Here is a 19,458-nt window from a genome sequence, read left to right as displayed (position 1 = left end):
TGGGCCACTTTTAACAATTATACCAAATGTTATTTTCTACAAAATGTGCTACTTTTTAGAAACCAACCAAACCTTATGAAAAACTTAAGCCCGGTTATTACTTTACATATTATGACCCAGGTAGATCAAAGCCAAAAATCTTTCCCACTTACAAACTCTCTTTCACCTCTCCCACGTGCAAATGATACTTCTAGAAATCTCAAGCTCATGAAAGCATGTCTTTATTTTTTCTAAATTTCAATTCAATACATTTTTGTTTACTAATAATGTTCTATGCAATTTATGTAGGCAAATTCTCTTTGTCATTGACCAGTACAACAAAAATATATATAAATCTTGAGATTCCTGAGGTTGATGAAATAATTGACAAATGCATATTCTTAAAATTATTAATAACAAAAAAAATTCTGATAAATAGCATATACTATCTCACAAAATACCATTTACATAATATTTTCTTTAAAAAAAAGTCAATGATAGGAATGGTAAAAAAAACGATCCTATACAGGAAAGATAAAAAATACATGCAAAACAATTTTCATAGGAAGATTTATCTTTAAAGAATATAAAGACCATAGAAGAGATCAAATGCATCGAATGAGATCCTACAAAATAGGTCTATTAATCATTTCAAATTATACTCATCATTTACATGAAAAAAATAATAATACATCATACTATTTACATTAAGAAAATTCATATTAACTTCAAAGTTTGCAAGATGTAAACTGCTACGGTATTACAACAAGCAACATTGATACAACGAAGGGTTGGTATTATATTTCATGCGTGCTTTATGAAAGGAAGGTCACATCACAATTAAGATCATTTTGGTGTGCAAAATGTGAAATATCTCACTATCTTAAGGTTAAAGGCACTTACATTTGACAGGCCAAAAATGTATTGACCTATTGTGATGAATTAACCAATTAATTAGTCAAGTTAATTAATTAATTAAATTAGCATGCAATAAGCGTGGCAGTACAAACAAATCACCAACTAAGTTAAAATGCAGCGAAAAATAAATTGACACGGTGGTTTGTTTACGAATTGAGAAAACTTACACGATAAAAACCCCACGAGGTGATTTTAAGGTCACCACTCCTGAGAATTCATTATTATCACAACAAGCGGTTACAAGTAAAGGAATCCTAATACCTTATACCAACCTACAATTAAACCCTTACCCCAATACCCAATTGGACTTGTTCTGTAGTGACAATCTCTCCTTTCAATGCACGACTTCCAGTATGTGACTAACCAATTTGATGCGTGGATCCCAGTACGTGGCTTACACATCAACTTGAGAAGGATGTTGGCTGCAAAGTTCTTCAATTCATCATATGATGAAGATCATGAAACTCCTTGGTTACAAAACCCTGCGATGTACAAACACAACAGCTTCTTGAATAGAAAGATGAATTAGGGCATATGTCTCCAGTTCACAATATGCTTGTGAAAAACTTTTGCATTGAGGTGCATCAGCTGTGACGGCCCTTAAAACAATCCTTATATATGTTTAGGGTTATGAGAAAAGAAAGATCAAACATCTATACACGGATTGGATGAATCAGAATTAAAAATCTGATTTTCTTAAATCTCGATAGATACCCTATCTATCGAGCAATTGTCAAGCATCGAGCTTAAACAGCCTTTTAAACCTCGATAGATACTAGCTGTTGAGTTTTAAAATCCAGCACTTTTTCACTTGATTCTTGAACAAACTTGCATGACTTTAACACTTGAACTTGAAATCTTGTTCCTTGAAGTATTAAACACATCCGAGATCTACCCAATTACAAGTAAAGTGCATTTTGTAAAAGGATTAGCCAATTCTATATTGACATATGTTTCTAACATGATTCACATATGTCCTAACAACATTAACTACATTCTCTCCAAATATTTGTAACATATTCATCTCACTATAAGTACTATATATACATTTGCAAACTACTTCATATACATTATTCAAATTGAAGTTTTTGATGCAATTAATAAACCAACTTTTGTGATAGATCAAGACGTTGAGAAAATCCTAAATAAATCTGCAAGAGATCTCGTTGAAAAATAAACTGAGGTACAACTTATTTAAATTGTTAAATTATTGTATAGTTTTTTTATCATAATATATATTAAATATATTCCTCATATGCATATTGATATTGAAGAAGGAATTCCACATGATCTGGAAAAAAAAAAAAAAAAAAAAAAAAAAAAAAAAAAAAAAAAAAAAAGAGGAAGAAAATACATTTTCCTACTTTGTTTGAATGAATTCAATTTAAAGGATGGTTTTGAAAATTACACAACTACTATGATTTTTGATGCACCTTCAAATGACAAAAAAGTATGGAAAAAAAAAAAAAAAACACAATCCAATGTGCTATATTAACTCTTTTGCTATGCTATTCTTTATACAGTAACAAAAAAAAAAAATATAAAATCATTTACAAAAAACTGTCACATCACTGAAATTTAATATGAACGCAGATACTTACATAAAATCTTAGTGACAACAAATCCACAAGTCCAAACTTTGTAAGATCCGGTCAGGAATCTTCCAATGCCAATTTATTAGTGATTAACACAAATGATGCGACAAAAGAAAAAACTAATGAAATCTCAAAATTGAACAAATAAAGATGGACCAAACTTGAAATGTTGAAAATGAAGAAACAGATGATGATAATATGGCGCCCCTCAACAAGATTTACATAAAGCATTGAAGAACCAAAAAAAAAAAAAGATTTCACAGTGAAGCTCTTTATTACGTCACATAATAAAGATCAATAATATGGAATAAATTAACATGCTTTTATCAACTTTTATTATACAATATTACTCCAAAGTTGTTTATTTTATTGCTCATTACTTGAACAAAATATTTACAATGGATTTGTGTGTGCAATTTATAATTATTACTTTTTATAATGAACTTATTACTAACAAAGTTTTATAACAAATATGCTATAAGATATGTAAAATATTCTCCAAAAAAAATTATATAAAGTATTACACTATTATCCGTGCATCGCACGGGCAACATACTAGTTATAATTAATGATGGACTTTAACTACCTGATAAATGAACATTTTAAGTACTTTTTATGAATATAATTAGTAACACATTATTTTATAAGCCTCAAATAGTCAAATTTATAGTTTCCCAATATCCCTAACATGACTTGAATAAATTTGATGTACCCCTTGTTAATGTTGCATTCCTTGATATCTTTCTATTAATTGTGTTTTTGTGACAAATTCTCATTGGATTACATTGTTTTCAAAAAGAAATCATGACTAACACTCCAGAGAATTAGAATCCAAAAAACTTATTAAGAATTGGGTAGACTAGGTGCCTAGGGGACAACCCTGCCACCTTTCTCCTCTCTCTTTCCCTTATGCTGATTAGGGGTTTTAAATATGCTGTGTTAATATATTGGGCTACTGTATTATGGGCAATGTATTAAACTTAAAAAGTGAATTTTTAAGTGTTTGTGAACACACACCTTTGCACATACTTCCTTTCACAGCTCATCTCACAATGGCGCACCCTAGTTCATCCAATCAACACACCTCATTTCACAGCCACCCCCACTTGAAAAGGTATTTGTGGGCCTCATATGTGTGGGACTCATACGTGTTGTGAAAGAGATGTTTTTGTAATACCATTTCAAAAGATAATTTTTCCAAATAGTGACATCACACAAATAAAAATCAACACCAATCTCCTTTGCCTTTCTTATCATTGTTTTTTATTCTCAAATTGCAGGTTCTTTGAGATTATATATGATTTTGACATAAAATGATTAATGTTTTTTTAGGGATTTTTGTAAAGGAAAGTTAGGTTTTAATAATTTTTTTTAAAACCACAACTTATGTTTTATTTTGAGTAAATTTTTGGTTAAAATAACATTTCAAAGTTGAAATTTCATTTTTTAGCTTTTCTTGTTAAGAGTTTTGTAGTTTAACTGATTTGCACATCATGATATTTTCAATGGATACATCCAAGATTCAGATCCCCCCATGCCCAACTATCGATGTATTAAAAATAAAAAATAAATAAAATATTTCTTGTTGGTTAATTTTCTTTGGAAACAAACAAGTCTCAATTCTTAGCTTTTTTTATAATAAAATTTATTTGTCGAATTTAAAGTAGAGCCCAAGCTCAAAATATAGAAACCCATAAATTTAATATAGAGCCCAAAATCTAATATCGAATTTAACAAGAATGTGTTTGAAGGACATGAAAATGGGTTATTCGAAGAAGAGAACAATGTGTGGATTTTAATTTGTGTGTGCATGTAAAAGTAGCGGTAATTCCAAAATGGTACGCTAGTATTAACTGGTATTGATATAAAAGAAGGGGTTGAAACATAGGAGAGAATGCCAAAGTTAGTAACTATAGGTTGGAAGAAGTAATATGGGAGATGTTTAGAAAGAATTTTTTAATTTAAAAAAAAAATTGCAAAACATTGTCATGTTAGAGCATTATAAGAAATAATATCGACATTTTTTAATAGTTATGAAAAGATTTGAACTATGATATCCACTTCATAACTATTGCATGTTCTTACCATAAGGTTAAGATACCAATTGGTTCTTCATATAGACAAGATAATTTTGTACATGTTGAATAAAAATCTAATAATTAATATATATTGCATCTAGGAGCCTCCGTTGGTCGTTGGTTATAATGAAAGCACACATCATAGTAATACAAGAATTAAAAGTTAGGATGAAGATTGGAAAAAAGAGAAATACAGATCTCATAGAAGAGGAAGTGTGAATGGCATTGAACACTTGAATACAAGGCGTCATATCCATGAAGTTCTATGGTTTCTTAATATTTCAATACCGTGAGGTTTTCTAATTTTCTTGTATATGCATTGTAGAAGAGTAATAAGCAACTCTTTTCATGTAGGATGTGGCATTTAGCACTACCCATATTGTTAGAATATCAAGAAAATAGACAACAATCTAATTCTATATCAGTATTTTAGCACCTGGTACAGGTCATAGCCCTGGATCACTTTGTATCCTATGAATTATGATCTTCATTAGGCTCCCCAAGGACTGTTACCTGACCTAGTCACTTGAGCCATCTGAGCTCTGCCTCTTTGAGCAAGAATCTCCTCTGTACTAATTCAAGAAGGAACACACTGGAAAGCTAGGAATTTCAAGCTGGCAACAGCAACACCTGGTGACATGGGTTCCCATGAAAAAGTGAATAAAATAAATGTTCATCTAGGATCAATCAAGCTTTCTGTCATGCTGTTCCCTGAAGTCTGGGTGTCCGAATCGAGCTGAAAATTATAAGCTCTAAGTGGAACAATTTGGTTAGCTTCTCTAATGCTAGAATTAAGAAATGGTGGCTGTGTTGGTTGAGGAATGTCTTGACTATGAGTTAGCATTTTCACAACTACTGGCATTGATGGCCTCAGTTCTGCAGATGCTTGTACACAAAGTAAGCCTATTTGAAGTAATTGAGATGCTTCCACTTCTTGAAAATTAGCCTCTAATTCTGGATCAACTGCTTCACATGGCCTACTCGCTACATAAAGATTCCAAACCTTTAAAAAAATGGGGAAAAAAAAGGCTTTGTCAAGATTTTAGACTTAAGAAGAGAATTATTTATCACTAAACGTATATTGGCTAATAGGCCAGGTAAAAACATTTACCATTTGTAGGATAGAAGAATTTTCGGAAAACGAACTATTTCTCTTTCCACATACAACTTCAAGGATTAGAACTCCAAAACTGTAAACATCTGCCTTCTCAGTCAACTTGCCACGAACAACATATTCTGGAGCCATGTAACCCCTAAAGAACACAAATATGGACAATTCTTATCTTGGAAATGAATATGTAATCAGAGATAATAGGCTCAAATATTATTAACATGGAATTTTTTACATGTGAATGTGACATTATTAATCACAGAACAATAAACTTCATTATGAACAAAAGAAGATAATATAGAAGGTCATGGCACTTAACAATGTGCCAGCAATTGCAGTGCTGATGTGAGTCTTATCTTCTGGAAATAATCTAGCAAGTCCAAAGTCTGCAATCTTTGGCATAAAGTCCTCATTGAGAAGAATATTGCTTAATTTTATGTCTCTATGAATTATTCTCAATTTTGATTCCTCATGAAGGTAGGCCAAGCCCTCAGCTGTACCCAATATGATTTTGTACCTCACATCCCACCTTAGCAGCTGAAGATTCTTTTTAACTGAATCAAATCAGAAGCGGGCACAAGTAAATGAACTGAATAAGAGAGCAATATTCTAAAGTGAATGAGAGTTCAAGATTAGTATGGAACCAGAAAAGTAATCATGAAGGCTTTGATTTGGTACATATTCATAAACAAGAAGGCTTTCAGGGCCTGTAATGCTGCATCCCAATAGTTTTACTAGATTTTTGTGATGGATGTCACTGATCAAATTGACTTCATTAAAGAAATGATCCACCCATTGTACACTATTGAAGAAGAGCCTCTTAACAGCAATAACTCTCCCATCCGGTAAAACTCCCTGATATGAAACAAAGAAATCTACCTACTTAATTTAATGTGCAAAAATCTCAGTACCTCAAATGACAAATATAGATAATGAAACCTGAATTTACCTTGTAAACTGAACCAGAACCTCCTTGTCCCAGCTTATTGGAACTATGAAAGAAATTTGTGGCCCTTTCTAGAATTTCATATGAAAAATTAAGTTTGGACTTGTTTAGGGTGGCCAGCAGATCACCTACTAGCTTTCTCTCTGAAACAAAGGCCAAGAAAATAAGCTAACTATAAACTCAATACGTCACATAAAATATTTCAAAATCTAAATATAAAACATAGGTACCTCTCCTCTTCTTCAATATTTTCTTCCTCACAATAAAAACAACAGTTGTTACAACCAAAACAAGTGCCAAAGCAGAACTTGTTGCAGCCAAAGTAATAGCTGAGTGGTATCCTAACCAAGAAAAACATAATAATCATTATAAAGCATATATATAAAGGAATGTTTAAAGCATTTATTAGACGAAAATTGTGAAGGACTTTTATACAAGCACTCTCTTTATATGTAAATGTCAAATTCTCACGAAAAAAAGATGTTTTATTTGTCATTTACGAAAATGCGAATTCTTAGTTATGTTTTCTGTGTAACAATCATATTATAAATGGATCCACTACAACTTTTTTGTGTAGTCATACCATTTAGTAAATTATTTAATTTATGAATTCCAAAGCCCGAACAATCTAAAATCTAAGCTCTGAAGAAGTCCACCTAAGAAAACAAAAGAACCAGAAACAAAACTTTATGAATCATCCTTTTGATGGCATAAAAGTTTTAGATTATATAAGGCCAATTCCAAATCCACTTTCATCTATGGGCTTTGGCTAAGTCAAGCAAGGAGGAAATCCTAAAACTAAATAATTGGTGTAGTCAAGGACTAATTGCTTTGATGAGGTAAAGAAGAAAAAAAACTATAAATCTTTACCAACAAAAGAAAAAACTCACCTTGATGGATATTATTTCCTCCCACTGTATTACTTGAATTATAATAAAACTTTTGAGTGGAATACCTCATGTAACACCCAGCATTCAAGACTCTTCCTTCTTCCTTTGGAGTACATGAACTGATATTATAGAAAGCATTGGCCAAGCACCTCTCACAACCAGTCCTACTCACTAATTCCCAACACTGAGCCAATCCATAAACCATTATATTTCCTTTATTCACGAATCCCACAAAGAAATTATCATTCTTAGGTGCTTCCACACTCAGATTCCTCACCAACTCTTCTACATTAGCTCCAAAAACACTATGGTTCCCCACAAAATCTTGTGTCCCACACACGGTTATGTCTCGTGAATCCAAAGTACTATTGAAGAAATTGTAGTCATCGTACCTGAGATAACACCCGTCCATGAAAAGCCTGCCTCCACGAATGGCTCTCACAAATGGATAGCAGTATTGTATCCTGGTCTTGCTCTGTGCAAAACAGAGATCACAGTCTGTCTGAGAGAGATCTTTCATGCACTCACCAAAGGTGTAAACTGTGGTATTACCAGTCCCATTCATGACAGCTGCATATCTTTGTGTGGCAACCAATGGGGTCGTAGTGTCCATGGTTGCCAAGAAGTTTGCTATGAAAGTTTGACGCTCAGACAAGGCTGCTGATTTGTTTGTGCATATAAGAGCAGCCTCTGTGGCTCTTGGGTCAGAAAGAGAACTATATACAAAGAAAGATAACAAGAAAAGAAGAAGAACAAAGATTGAGTGATACATCAAACCGAAAAAAGAGCAAGAGTTGGATATGTAATCGTTGAGAACAGACCAACTCTGTGTTCTGATTGATGGAGAGTGCTCTGAATTGATACTTGATTGGCTTTTTGTATAAAGAAACTATGCAAAGAGATATCAGTTCTCTTCACGCAACATTTAAAAAAAAAAAAAAAGGATCAAACTACGAGGAAATTTGCTTTTAAAAACACACAAGTAGTTCGAGCTATCAGTGTGGTTGACATTTAACTCCAATTATTGATTACTACTTTTTTTTTTTTCTTTTTTCTTTTTTTTCAAATAGCCATTAGAAATGTTAGTATGTTACGCGTCGAAAATGTAATTAGATCTAACCGAGGACGGTTGCTATGATATTTCCTATTCTGGTGGCTTTGAATTGAAAAGACAAAACGAATTTAGAGCAAACAGTGGTCCCACCAAAGACAACTTGAATAGCCATTCACCAACCAGTAATGCCAGGGAAGGACACATCTATTCCGCAGGTACGTGGACTTCGTGAAAATGAGGACTTATGCAACCGAAATACGATATATTCTTCCAATTTTCACACCCAAAAATACATCATCCTTATGTATCAACTCTTAATTGAATTTAAGTACTTTCACATGAATTTGCCAATTTCAGTTCCAGCATTTAACTTTTTAGTTTTTATGTATAGTTTTTTAAAATCTCACCTTTTTTTTTTTTTTTTTTTTTTTTAATTTTCAAATATAAATATACTTTAACACACTTTCTTTTTTTTGAAATGTACTTTAACACACTTTCAGTAAAATGTTTTCAACAAAAAACTAGATAAGTTATTCTCAAACGGACATACATGTACTTAAAAATACTGAAATCCAATCAAGAGTTGACACATAAACAAGATATGAATTTTTTTTTTCTTTTTTCTTTTTTGAAGGAGCAACGTGTGAATTTGGGTATGTGAAGGGTGTCTCCATAGCATTACTAATTGACTGACCTCTCAGCTGCCCAATAGAGACCACTTAAAGAGAAGTTAAGATGAAGTCTTACTTTTACGTGACCAATAATGAGTACATATACGCAACTTGAAATTAATATCTATGTTAAAGTGGTCGGTGTCTAACATCTTATCAAGGATCAATAAGAACCCAAGCTAGGAGAAGGTCTGAAATTTTGAGCCAAGTTATTTGTGAAAAGAGAAAGGCAAAATGATCATGAGCATGAGCCATGAAGGCTTACTCGAGTATATATAGCAATTTTAAAGACCAATGCTATGAATTATGAAAAAAAAAAAAAAAAAAAGTTACCCAGAAGAATAAATGGAACATACTTTCAGCCATGAATGTTCAAGTTCTTGAAGAGAAAACCCAAATCTTATTAGAGAAATTTATTCTAGGGTCAAAATCTCAGGTCTAATACAAGATGTTTGTGATTAAACCCTTTTATGATTCTAATTATGGTCTGGAAATAATCTAGCAAGTCACATTTATAATTAGAATCATAAAGCATCACACATACTTGTGCAATTCGGGATTTATTTTTCCCCAAAGTGGTTGGTTTTGGTTTTTTCACTTATTCTTTTCCAAAATTTTTTTTATTTTTTATTTTTTTTTTTACACTGGAACCAACCAAACCAATATATAATTGGTATTTTATCAACAATATATATATATATATATATATATATAAAACATTGGTACGAAAATTAACTCCTTTGAGATGAATGGAACTAATGGGCTTTGGGTTGAACCTGCAAGGCTGTAGATGCCTAATAATAACACCAAGCTATAGGCATTTGTGTATATGAAAAACCAATAGTTTTGGCTCGACATAAAATCTACCTCAAATCCAATATTAAAAATAAACAAACAAACAAACACCCTCCTTCTCAAAAAAAAAAAAACAAAAAACAAACAGACACCCTAGCCTCAATCGTGGAGAAAAAAACCGACATCAGAGGTTCCATCCACCAAGGACCTCCACAAGCAAGCCACAAGGCCCATTTAGTAAAGAAAGCCCAAAACTGCTTCTCAACCTTTACTTTCAGGTACTTCCCGAACTACTAATCAAAATAAAAAATAAAAACTATTTCGCTAACCAAATCTTAAATTATAAACTTGAAATCTTTGCTCAAGCCTAATCTAAATGGAAGTGTGTGAAATTCTTTTCTATAGACTTGAACTCCAGTATTAACTTATTAATTGGCGGCTCCAGTAAAATTTTTTAGGATGATCATTAAAAAACTTAAATTATACAAAATCTAATATTAAAAAAAAAAATCATATTTTGACTAAAAAAAACACATACATAAAGTTTTATAATTTTCTTCTACGAGTTTTTTATGTATTTTGAAATCGTTGCATGATAGTCTCATTATCAATGCCGCAAGCTATATCTTATTTAAAAAAATTAGTTAAATAAAATTTTTCTTGAGTTTTTTTTTTTTTTTTTTTTTTTTTTTTTTTTTTTTTTCCTAAGGACCTAATATATTGTTAAGGGAAATCAAAGTTTAAGGAAAAAAATTGGCTACAAACTTAGTTGTAGCCTTAGGCTACAACTTTTATTAAACAAATCAATATGGCTACATATTTTGAATATCTAAGAGTTGAATTACATGTTCTTTATATTCTTAAAACAAATGTCAAATTTAATGCCAATTGGATATTATTTATTGTGGGGCCCAATAATTCGTGGGCCAATCCCATTTATTCATTGGGGCCCAAGGCCCGAGCCGAGAAGGGTTATAGCCCAAGATCATTAAAACAAGTACAAAATAGCCTTGGGACACAGCCGAGGACGATTCAGTCCTCGGCATGTCCGAGATCTCATAAGAAGAAAGGGCAAAAATGGTACAGAAACAACTTGGGAAAAAATTTAAAATATCTGCGCCAATAGAAAAGGGTATGCTAGAAAGTATAACGACCAGGAAAAGCTGCCTTTACTGCCATTCAATACTCTGCACCTGACAGAGCCATACTTTCCAGCTTTTACAACCACCCCCAACCACTCTGGGTATGGGCTGATGGGACAAGTATCAGTCTTGGAATGTCGATCTTACATGTGGACGAAGGATAAAAAAACACAAGCTAGTATAAAAGGAAAAGGGAACAATCAGGACAAGGGGCTGGAAATAATGGCCAAAAACCAGAGCCTCCCAGCCCTCCTCCAGGAGAAAGACTCCTAGGGCGAAGGCGATTCAACCATGTATGGATATCATGAAAAACCCACTGCCTGGTGACCAAGGCCTAGCCTTTCAAACCCACGCTCTACAAATGATATTGTTTGGGCCCTTTTTACGTGCGAACCCAACACTGTTATGGGTCATTACGAATCGTGTCCTTACAATTGGCGCCGTCTGTGGGGAGGCTTGTGTCTTGGCATAGGCGATAGGTCGAGACAATTCCCTTGTCATTTCTAACAGCTGGTTATAGTGTTCTAGCGTAAAATTTCACTAGGGGCTATGACTCCTGACTAGGGGCTACGCTTTGTAGCGTCAATCGCATGGATGGTTCTAGGGGCTTGGTCGAGGAGCTAATCCCCCTAAAACCAAGGCTCCATGCCAAAAACTGAGTTTTGGACAGAACCTAGGTATTGTATGGTCCTCGGACTCAAACCTATGGGGAAACCAACTACTTAGATGAGAAAACTGAGTTTTGGACAGAACCAAGGTATTGTATGGTCCTCGGACTCAAACCTATGTGGAAACCAACTACTTAGATGAGAAAACTAAGTTTTGGACAGAATCAAGGTATTGTATGGTCCTCGGACTCAAACCTATGGGGAAACCAACTACTTAGATGAGAAAACTGAGTTTTGGACAGAACCAAGGTATTGTATGGTCCTCGAACTCAAACCTATGGGGAAACCAACTACTTAGATGAAAAAACTGAGTTTTGGACAGAACCTAGGTATTGTATGGTCCTCGGACTCAAACCTATGGGGAAACCAACTACTTAGATGAGAAAACTGAGTTTTGGACAGAACCAAGGTATTATATGGTCCTTGGACTCAAACCTATGGGGAAACCAACTACTTAGATGAGAAAATTGAGTTTTGGACAGAACCAAGGTATTGTATGGTCCTCGGACTCAAACCTATGGGGAAACCAACTACTTAGATGAGAAAACTGAGTTTTGGACAGAACCTAGGTATTGTATGGTCCTCGGACTCAAACCTACGGGGAAACCAACTACTTAGATGAGAAAACTGAGTTTTGGACAGAACCTAGGTATTGTATGGTCCTTGGACTCAAACCTATGGGGAAACCAACTACTTAGATGAGAAAACTGAGTTTTGGACAGAACCAAGGTATTGTATGGTCCTCAGACTCAAACCTATGGGGAAACCAACTACTTAAATGAGAAAACTGAGTTTTGGACAGAACCAAGGTATTGTATGGTCCTCGGAATCAAACCTATGGGGAAACTAACTACTTAGATGAGAAAACTGAGTTTTGGACAAAACCTAGGTATTGTATGGTCCTCGGACTCAAACCTATGGGGAAACCAACTACTTAGATGAGAAAACTGAGTTTTGGACAGAACCTAGGTATTGTATGGTCCTCGGACTCAAACCTATGGGGAAACCAACTACTTAGATGAGAAAACTGAGTTTTGGACAGAACCAAGGTATTGTATGGTTCTCGGACTCAAACCTATGTGGAAACCAACTACTTGGAAGAAAAGATGAGTTTCGAACTCAAACCTATGGAAATGTCAGCTACTTAATAAGAACTCTAAATTACTCAATCCTCAGATCAAGTACCAGAGAAAGTTAAAGCCTTGAAGGTTGTTAGGCAGATGGTGAAACGCCTTCCTACTCGGCAACCTGTAGAGGCTGTTCATTCTTGGGTTATATGTCCTCGGATGACTACCTCCTACACCTCCCTGAGCATTCAGCTGTCATCTTGGCTATTCTTGGGGTAAGTATTTCTTTTCCAGGTTGGCATTATAGTGCTGAACAACTCTATTAAGTTCATAATAATATGTTTTCCTTAGCAAGGGTTTCAACCCTAAGTGTCATTTGTTCAAGTTGGCATTATTGTGCCAAACGTCTCTCATAAGTTCATAATAGTATCTTTTATCTTGGTAAGGGATTTTGGCCCTAAGTATTTCTTTTCCAGGTTGGCATTACTGTGCAGAACAATTTTGTTCAGTTCGTTATAAACATTATGGTCTCAGTAAAGATTTCTGCCCTAAGTACCATTTGTTCAAGTCGGTGCTATCATGCTAGATAATTCCAATAAGCACAAAGCAAGATCCTTTTACTAACTAGGATTTTGGCCCTAAGCATCATTTATAGTATCAAAACAAAAAAAGAAGTCCCAGGACAGTACATCTATTCACGGCACAACCATTTCAAAAAAGAAGGGATAGGATATATGAAATAAAGCAAAGACGTCTTTTATTAATATGAAGATGTATTACAGCGTACAATGAGGGGCTTAAACAAGCCTACATAGAAAACAAGCTATAAAAACAATAATAAAAAAAAGACAAACAACAACAACAATATGACAAATCAACATTCAGATGTCTTTTTAAACCCGTCTCCAAAGTCCTTCTAAACTCTACCCCAGTAGCGCCCATATTGAGAGGAGGACCTTCTTCAGAAGAAGAGGGAGGAGATGAAGAGAGAGGAGGAGAAGAAGAGGGAGGAGATGAAAAGAAAGAAAGAGGAGAAGAAGAGGAAGAAGGAAAAGCACCAGGATGGATCTGGTGGTGGAAAGAAGAGGAAAGAGAGGCAAAAGGAGGCACCAGTGAACGAAGAGAGGAAGAAGCAGGGGCACTTAGTCCCTGCATCAGTCCTGACTCCTAACACGCTGGTGCCATGTTAGCTATGCTCATGAGAGAGCGGCTGGTACTGATAATGGGTAACCCCAGCTCAGTCACGCCGAAAGTTTGACGTGACGAGCCCCTACTTCGGATCTTGGCTGAAAGGAGGGTAAAAAGGATCTTGAGTCTCCGCCATCCTTACTCTGACCGAGCCATTTTAAGTTTTGTAAGAATGCGGAGTTTCTGGGAAGGGTATGGTTCTTTCATTATTTACTCCTATCTCGAGTGTATCACGAGTTAAGATACAACTAGCGAATAAAGTAAACTCTGGAGGAAGCTAAAGGTTTCAGACTTCAGAAGGATTGAAAGGGTCTCTGTACAAGAGAAATATCATCTTGCCTTCCTTCTTATACGAAGGGTGGAACGGAAGGTATTTAATCCGTCTAGATTTCCAAGAAAATCTGTAAACGAGAATGTACCCGTTCCACTTCCTCACATCGTCAACAAACCATCGAAATTAAATGGTCTCATAAATGTAAGTCATTAAAGGCGCGTTTTGGATAACCAAACGGCAGGAACGTGTTGTGAATGAATTCAGAGGAATGTCTCGTAGATCGGTACGTTTCTTGGGCAGATAAAGAAACGCCAACATTAATAAGAGGCTGAGTTAAACGAGCCATAATAAAGGCTTGGTATTACCAAAACCCTCCTCTCCAACCAAGAGGTCGGACAGTAGGGTTTTGAGGGGCTATTGTGGGGCCCAATAATTCGTGGGCCAATCCCATTTATTCATTGGGGCCCAAGGCCCGAGCCGATAAGGGTTATAGCCTAGGATCATTAAAACAAGTACAAAATAGCCTTGGGACACAGCCGAGGACGATTTAGTCCTCGGCATGTCCGAGATCTCATAAGAAGAAAGGGCAAAAATGGTACAAAAACAACTTGGGAAAAAATCTAAAATATTTGCGCCAATAGAAAAGGGTATGCTGGAAAGTATAACGACCATGGAAAGCTGCCTTTACTGCCATTCAATACTCTGCACCTGACAGAGCCATACTTTCCAGCTTTTACAACCACCCCCAACCACTCTGGGTATGGGCTGATGGGACAAGTATCAGTCTTGTAATGTCGATCCTACACGTGGACGAAGGATAAAAAAACACAAGCTAGTATAAAAGGAAAATGGAACAATCAGGACAAGGGGCTGGGAATAATGGCCAAAAACCAGAGCCTCCCAGCCCGCCTCCAGGAGAAAGACTCCTAGGGCGAAGGCGATTCAACCATGTATGGATATCACAAAAAACCCACTGCCTAGTGACCAAGGCCTAGCCTTTCAAACCCACGCTCTACAAATGATATTGTTTGGGCCCTTTTTATGTGCGAACCTAACACTGTTACGGGTTGTTACGAATCGTGTCCTTACATTTACTATTTAATTCATAAACCTATTTTGTATCTATAATTTTAGAGTAAAAAAACTCAAAATTTAAACATTTAATTGATGAGCTATTGATTTTTGATATTCTTAAAATTTTGCAAGCATGGAAGTTATAAGAAAAAAAAATTAATTCAATAGTGAATTTGTCAAAATTCTCATCCAATAAAAAATTATTGAGTGGAATTATAGCCTTTGTCTACAACCAAATTTGTTGCCAAATTTTGTCCACAATTTAATTATGTTGGGCCTAAAAAAATTTAGGATAGTCACAAATTTTTTTTTTAAGTATAAAAAATCATAAAATTTTTAAAATTTATATGTAATAATTTTTTTTTCCAGATCAAGGTGACCACCCTAGCTTCAGTCTGGAGCCACCTTGGCTCTTGCGCCCAACCCCCGTAAGAAATTGTACTTCTTGTGGTGGTGATTATAAACTTTCAATTGCCTTCTAAATGGCTTCTATTTCTTCTTGTTTTTATTGATCCAATTTTCAGTTTAGTATTAAAAGATTCTCAAAGCATCTTTAAGTTTATTGGTATTGTTAACATATATAGGAAAGTGACAACAACATATATTTCTAAAACATCACCAAGGACTATTACAAACAGCTGACTGAATCACTCGAACCAAATAAGGTCAGGATAATTTCATCTTTTGAGCAAATCATCCTCTGCACTAATTCAAGAAGCAAAACACAATGGAATGAAATTCTGGAAAGCCATAAGTTTGGAGTTTGGCAACAACAATACCTGGTGACATGAATTCCAATGAAAGAGCATAAAGGTTGACATTGAAGAAAAATTCATCTAGGCTCAATCAATCATGTGTCAAACAAATTGACTACTTTCTCCAATGCAAGAACTAACAAACCATGGCTCTGTTGGTTGAGGAATTTCTTGTTGATCAGTTAGCATTTTCACAACTACTGATATTGATGGCCTTAGCATTAAAGATTGTGCACAAACCAACCCTATTTGAAGTAATCGGGAAGCCTCCACTTCTTGAAAATTAGCCCCTAAGGCTGGATCAATGGCTTCACATAGCCTACCTTTCTTATAAAGATTCCAAACCTTATAAAGAACTCAAAAAAGACAAAGAGGCTTTGTTAAAGATTTTGGTCTTGATTCTTCAAATAAGAAAATAATCTATATCTATATATATCTAAAAGCTGAGACGTAGAATTTAATGTTGCTGTACTCCTGTTGAGCCACCTCATCAGCCTCGTTATATTTTTTTTAATTTCCTTTACGATTTTTCTATTTTATTTTATATAAAATAATTAAATATAGCTAATAGAAAAACCTGTTAATGCACTCTATTATTATTTAACATGTTACTATTCATTTGCTTTAAATGCAAATATTTGATTATTCAGCTACCCAAATTGATTTCAACTTTTCATTTTCTTCTTTCTAATTTCAAGTACTCCATCCGTCCTAATTTGTTTATCTACAATTCCATTTTGAGTTATCCCAAAATATTGTCCTATTTCTAAAAATAAAAGTCGTTTATTTACTAATGTTCCTATTATACCCTACCTTATTTTCAAAACTTTTTGAAAAAAAAAAAAAAAAAAAAAACTTACAAATATTTAAAAAATCAATTTAATTGGGGTATCTTTTTAGCTGCCTCATTAAGAATAACTCTTTAAAAAAAAGCTGATAAACTTATTTAAAGGTAGTTTTGTAAACTTATACATTTTTATGAAGCAGACAAGACAATAAATGATATTTCCTTAAAGAGTTTGACTTTTTAAACAGGACAAACACATTGGGTCAGAGGGAGTAATTGTTTTTTTTGGAGATTAATTTCAGGTAATTATTAAAATTGAATAATTCAGTACCATTTAGTGAATATAAGCACATGTTTACTATTCATTACAAACGTTACTATTCATTAGATACAAATGTTTAACTATATTCAGCAATCCTTATTGATTTAAACTTTTCATCTTTCTATTCTAAAGGAAATCCTTATTGATTTAAACTTTTCATCTTTCTATTCTTAAAAAAAAAAAAAAAAAAAAAAAAAAACTCTTCTTCTCTTCTTCCAACATTTCCCCTCCTTCTTTGCCTCTTTATCTTCCTACTACTCTTTATTTTACCGTTAAACTTTCTTCATCATTTCCTCTTTATTATATTTTAACTCTTCTTCTCTCCATCTTATTTTATATATAAATATATATATATATATATATATATTTGATGTCATTTATTCGATTCAATTCATATTTTTTTTTCCACACAAAAACTGTGAGTACTCTCTCTCTCTCTCTCTCTCTCTCTCTCTCTCTCTCTCTCTCTCTCTCTCTCTCTCTCTTTATATATATATATATATATTGCTTAATTTTTTTTCTTTCTTATAACTGTAATTTAGGTTGATGGTTTTTCTATTTAATTTTTTGTGTTGTATTTTCTAAATTTTCTATCACAAATCACTCTTATAGCTTTGGTTGAATTTTGGTTTGGGTTAATATGTAGTTTTTTTAAAAATAGAAATTTGAGTTTATATCAAAACAAAATATAGATGGCTACGAATTTGAATGTGCCTACCAATGGACTTCCACTAGACAGAGATGTATTCACAATATTTTTAGTTTCATATACTTCTTTGGTAATGTGAATTTGAGAAAGAGAAAGGGGTAGACAAAGAATGTATAGTCTTTTATAATCCCCTATGTCTTGAAGAAAGTGGATGGCCTATTAGTCTCCCTTCTATTGGAATTTTGAATAAAGAGACTTTTGCTATAAGTTCCTTAACTTTTTATTATTTTGTAATTGCTCTATAGTCTATACTAAGGCAAAAAGTGAATAAATTTTTTATTTATTTATAGAGTATCAAAAAAGTAAAAAAAATATTCAGGATAGTAATTTTGTATTGTTGCATCCATGTGTTTGGTAAAATTTCTTTTAGAAATCTTATATGTTTTTCTCAAATCTATTTGTTATTTTTATTTTGGTCATTTTATTACAAATAATTAGCATCTCCACCATCAAATTTTTAGTTAATCTGAATTTTCTTGGTAAGTTTTTACTTTGTTTAGTTGATCATCTTTACTAAAAATGCCAAAAAGAGAATAAAATAAAATATAATTTACTTTATAGCATCATTGTGCTATTAATGTTTTTATTTATAGATACTTAAGGAACTTTTTCTTTTTGCATTTTATTTTATTTTATATTTTCACTTTATAATATATGATTTATTGATAATGATCTATTACATAGTTATCTTTATTTACTTTTTCACTTTGTTTCAATTTTGAGGAAGAAAGAGACATGGATTTATGTTTTTGAGAAAAATATATCTATAAGAGTTAAATTGCATATATCCGTATAGTAATAAACAAAGTATACATAGTTACAACTTAGTCTAATAGTTCTCACACGATCATTTAAAAAAAAAAAATTATTACATTGTGTTTTCATACATATCTCACTATATGTAATACGTGATTACAAAATATATTTTGTTACACTACAAAAAATTTCTAATTTAAAACATAATTTCAAATAACACATATTGAATTTTTAATAATATACAATCTAATATATTAATTCAATAATTATCCAATAAAAAATAATCATATCATATTTTCGCGCACATCGCGCGAGTCTGCGACTAGTTTCTCTAAAACATGAATTGGTGATACGTCAGGTAAAAAGATTTACCATTGTTAGCATATGATGAGAATTTTGAAAACACCAATTCCTCTATCCACATACAACTTGAAGGACAATAATTCTAAAACTAAAAACATCTTCCTTCTCAATTACCCTGCCAAAACATGCATACTCTAGAGACATGTAACCTCTAAAGATGCACATTTAGAAATGGAAATGAATTAAAGACAATAGGTATATTGCATGGCAGTGAGGAAAATTGTCAATCTATGACAGAAAAGATGAAAGAGTCACAAAATTGCTACTGTTTTTTCCCCTAAGGTGGATGGTATTTGCCTTTGCATGACAAAAATTA

At 33.4% G+C, this 19,458-nt stretch overlaps 1 protein-coding gene across 4 annotated transcripts in view; it reads right to left on the bottom strand.

Moving 5' to 3' along the window:
- Nucleotides 1-4,774: 4,774 nt before the first annotated feature.
- Nucleotides 4,775-19,458, bottom strand: part of LOC126715660 (cysteine-rich receptor-like protein kinase 3) — a 39,442-nt gene continuing 24,758 nt past the window's right edge. Inside the window, exons 1-7 of one of the 4 annotated variants that reach the window (XM_050416387.1) lie at nucleotides 7,518-8,448; nucleotides 6,858-6,968; nucleotides 6,631-6,770; nucleotides 6,326-6,536; nucleotides 6,001-6,235; nucleotides 5,682-5,823; nucleotides 4,775-5,573 (exon numbers count right to left, since the gene is read on the bottom strand). In XM_050416387.1, coding sequence (XP_050272344.1) covers nucleotides 5,244-5,573; nucleotides 5,682-5,823; nucleotides 6,001-6,235; nucleotides 6,326-6,536; nucleotides 6,631-6,770; nucleotides 6,858-6,968; nucleotides 7,518-8,289 — 1,941 coding nt within the window. In that variant the 5' untranslated portion in view covers nucleotides 8,290-8,448 and the 3' untranslated portion in view covers nucleotides 4,775-5,243. Of the gene's footprint in view, nucleotides 5,574-5,681; nucleotides 5,824-6,000; nucleotides 6,236-6,325; nucleotides 6,537-6,630; nucleotides 6,771-6,857; nucleotides 6,969-7,517; nucleotides 8,452-19,458 lie in introns of those variants that run through there. The other 3 variants (XM_050416389.1, XM_050416391.1, XM_050416386.1) reach the window with 3 other exon arrangements.

The sequence above is a fragment of the Quercus robur genome, chromosome 2 (assembly GCF_932294415.1).
Source record: "Quercus robur chromosome 2, dhQueRobu3.1, whole genome shotgun sequence".
In the NCBI taxonomy this organism is placed as follows: domain Eukaryota; kingdom Viridiplantae; phylum Streptophyta; class Magnoliopsida; order Fagales; family Fagaceae; genus Quercus; species Quercus robur.
Note: the sequence above shows the minus strand (reverse complement) of the source record. Positions and strands in the feature narration are given on the sequence as shown.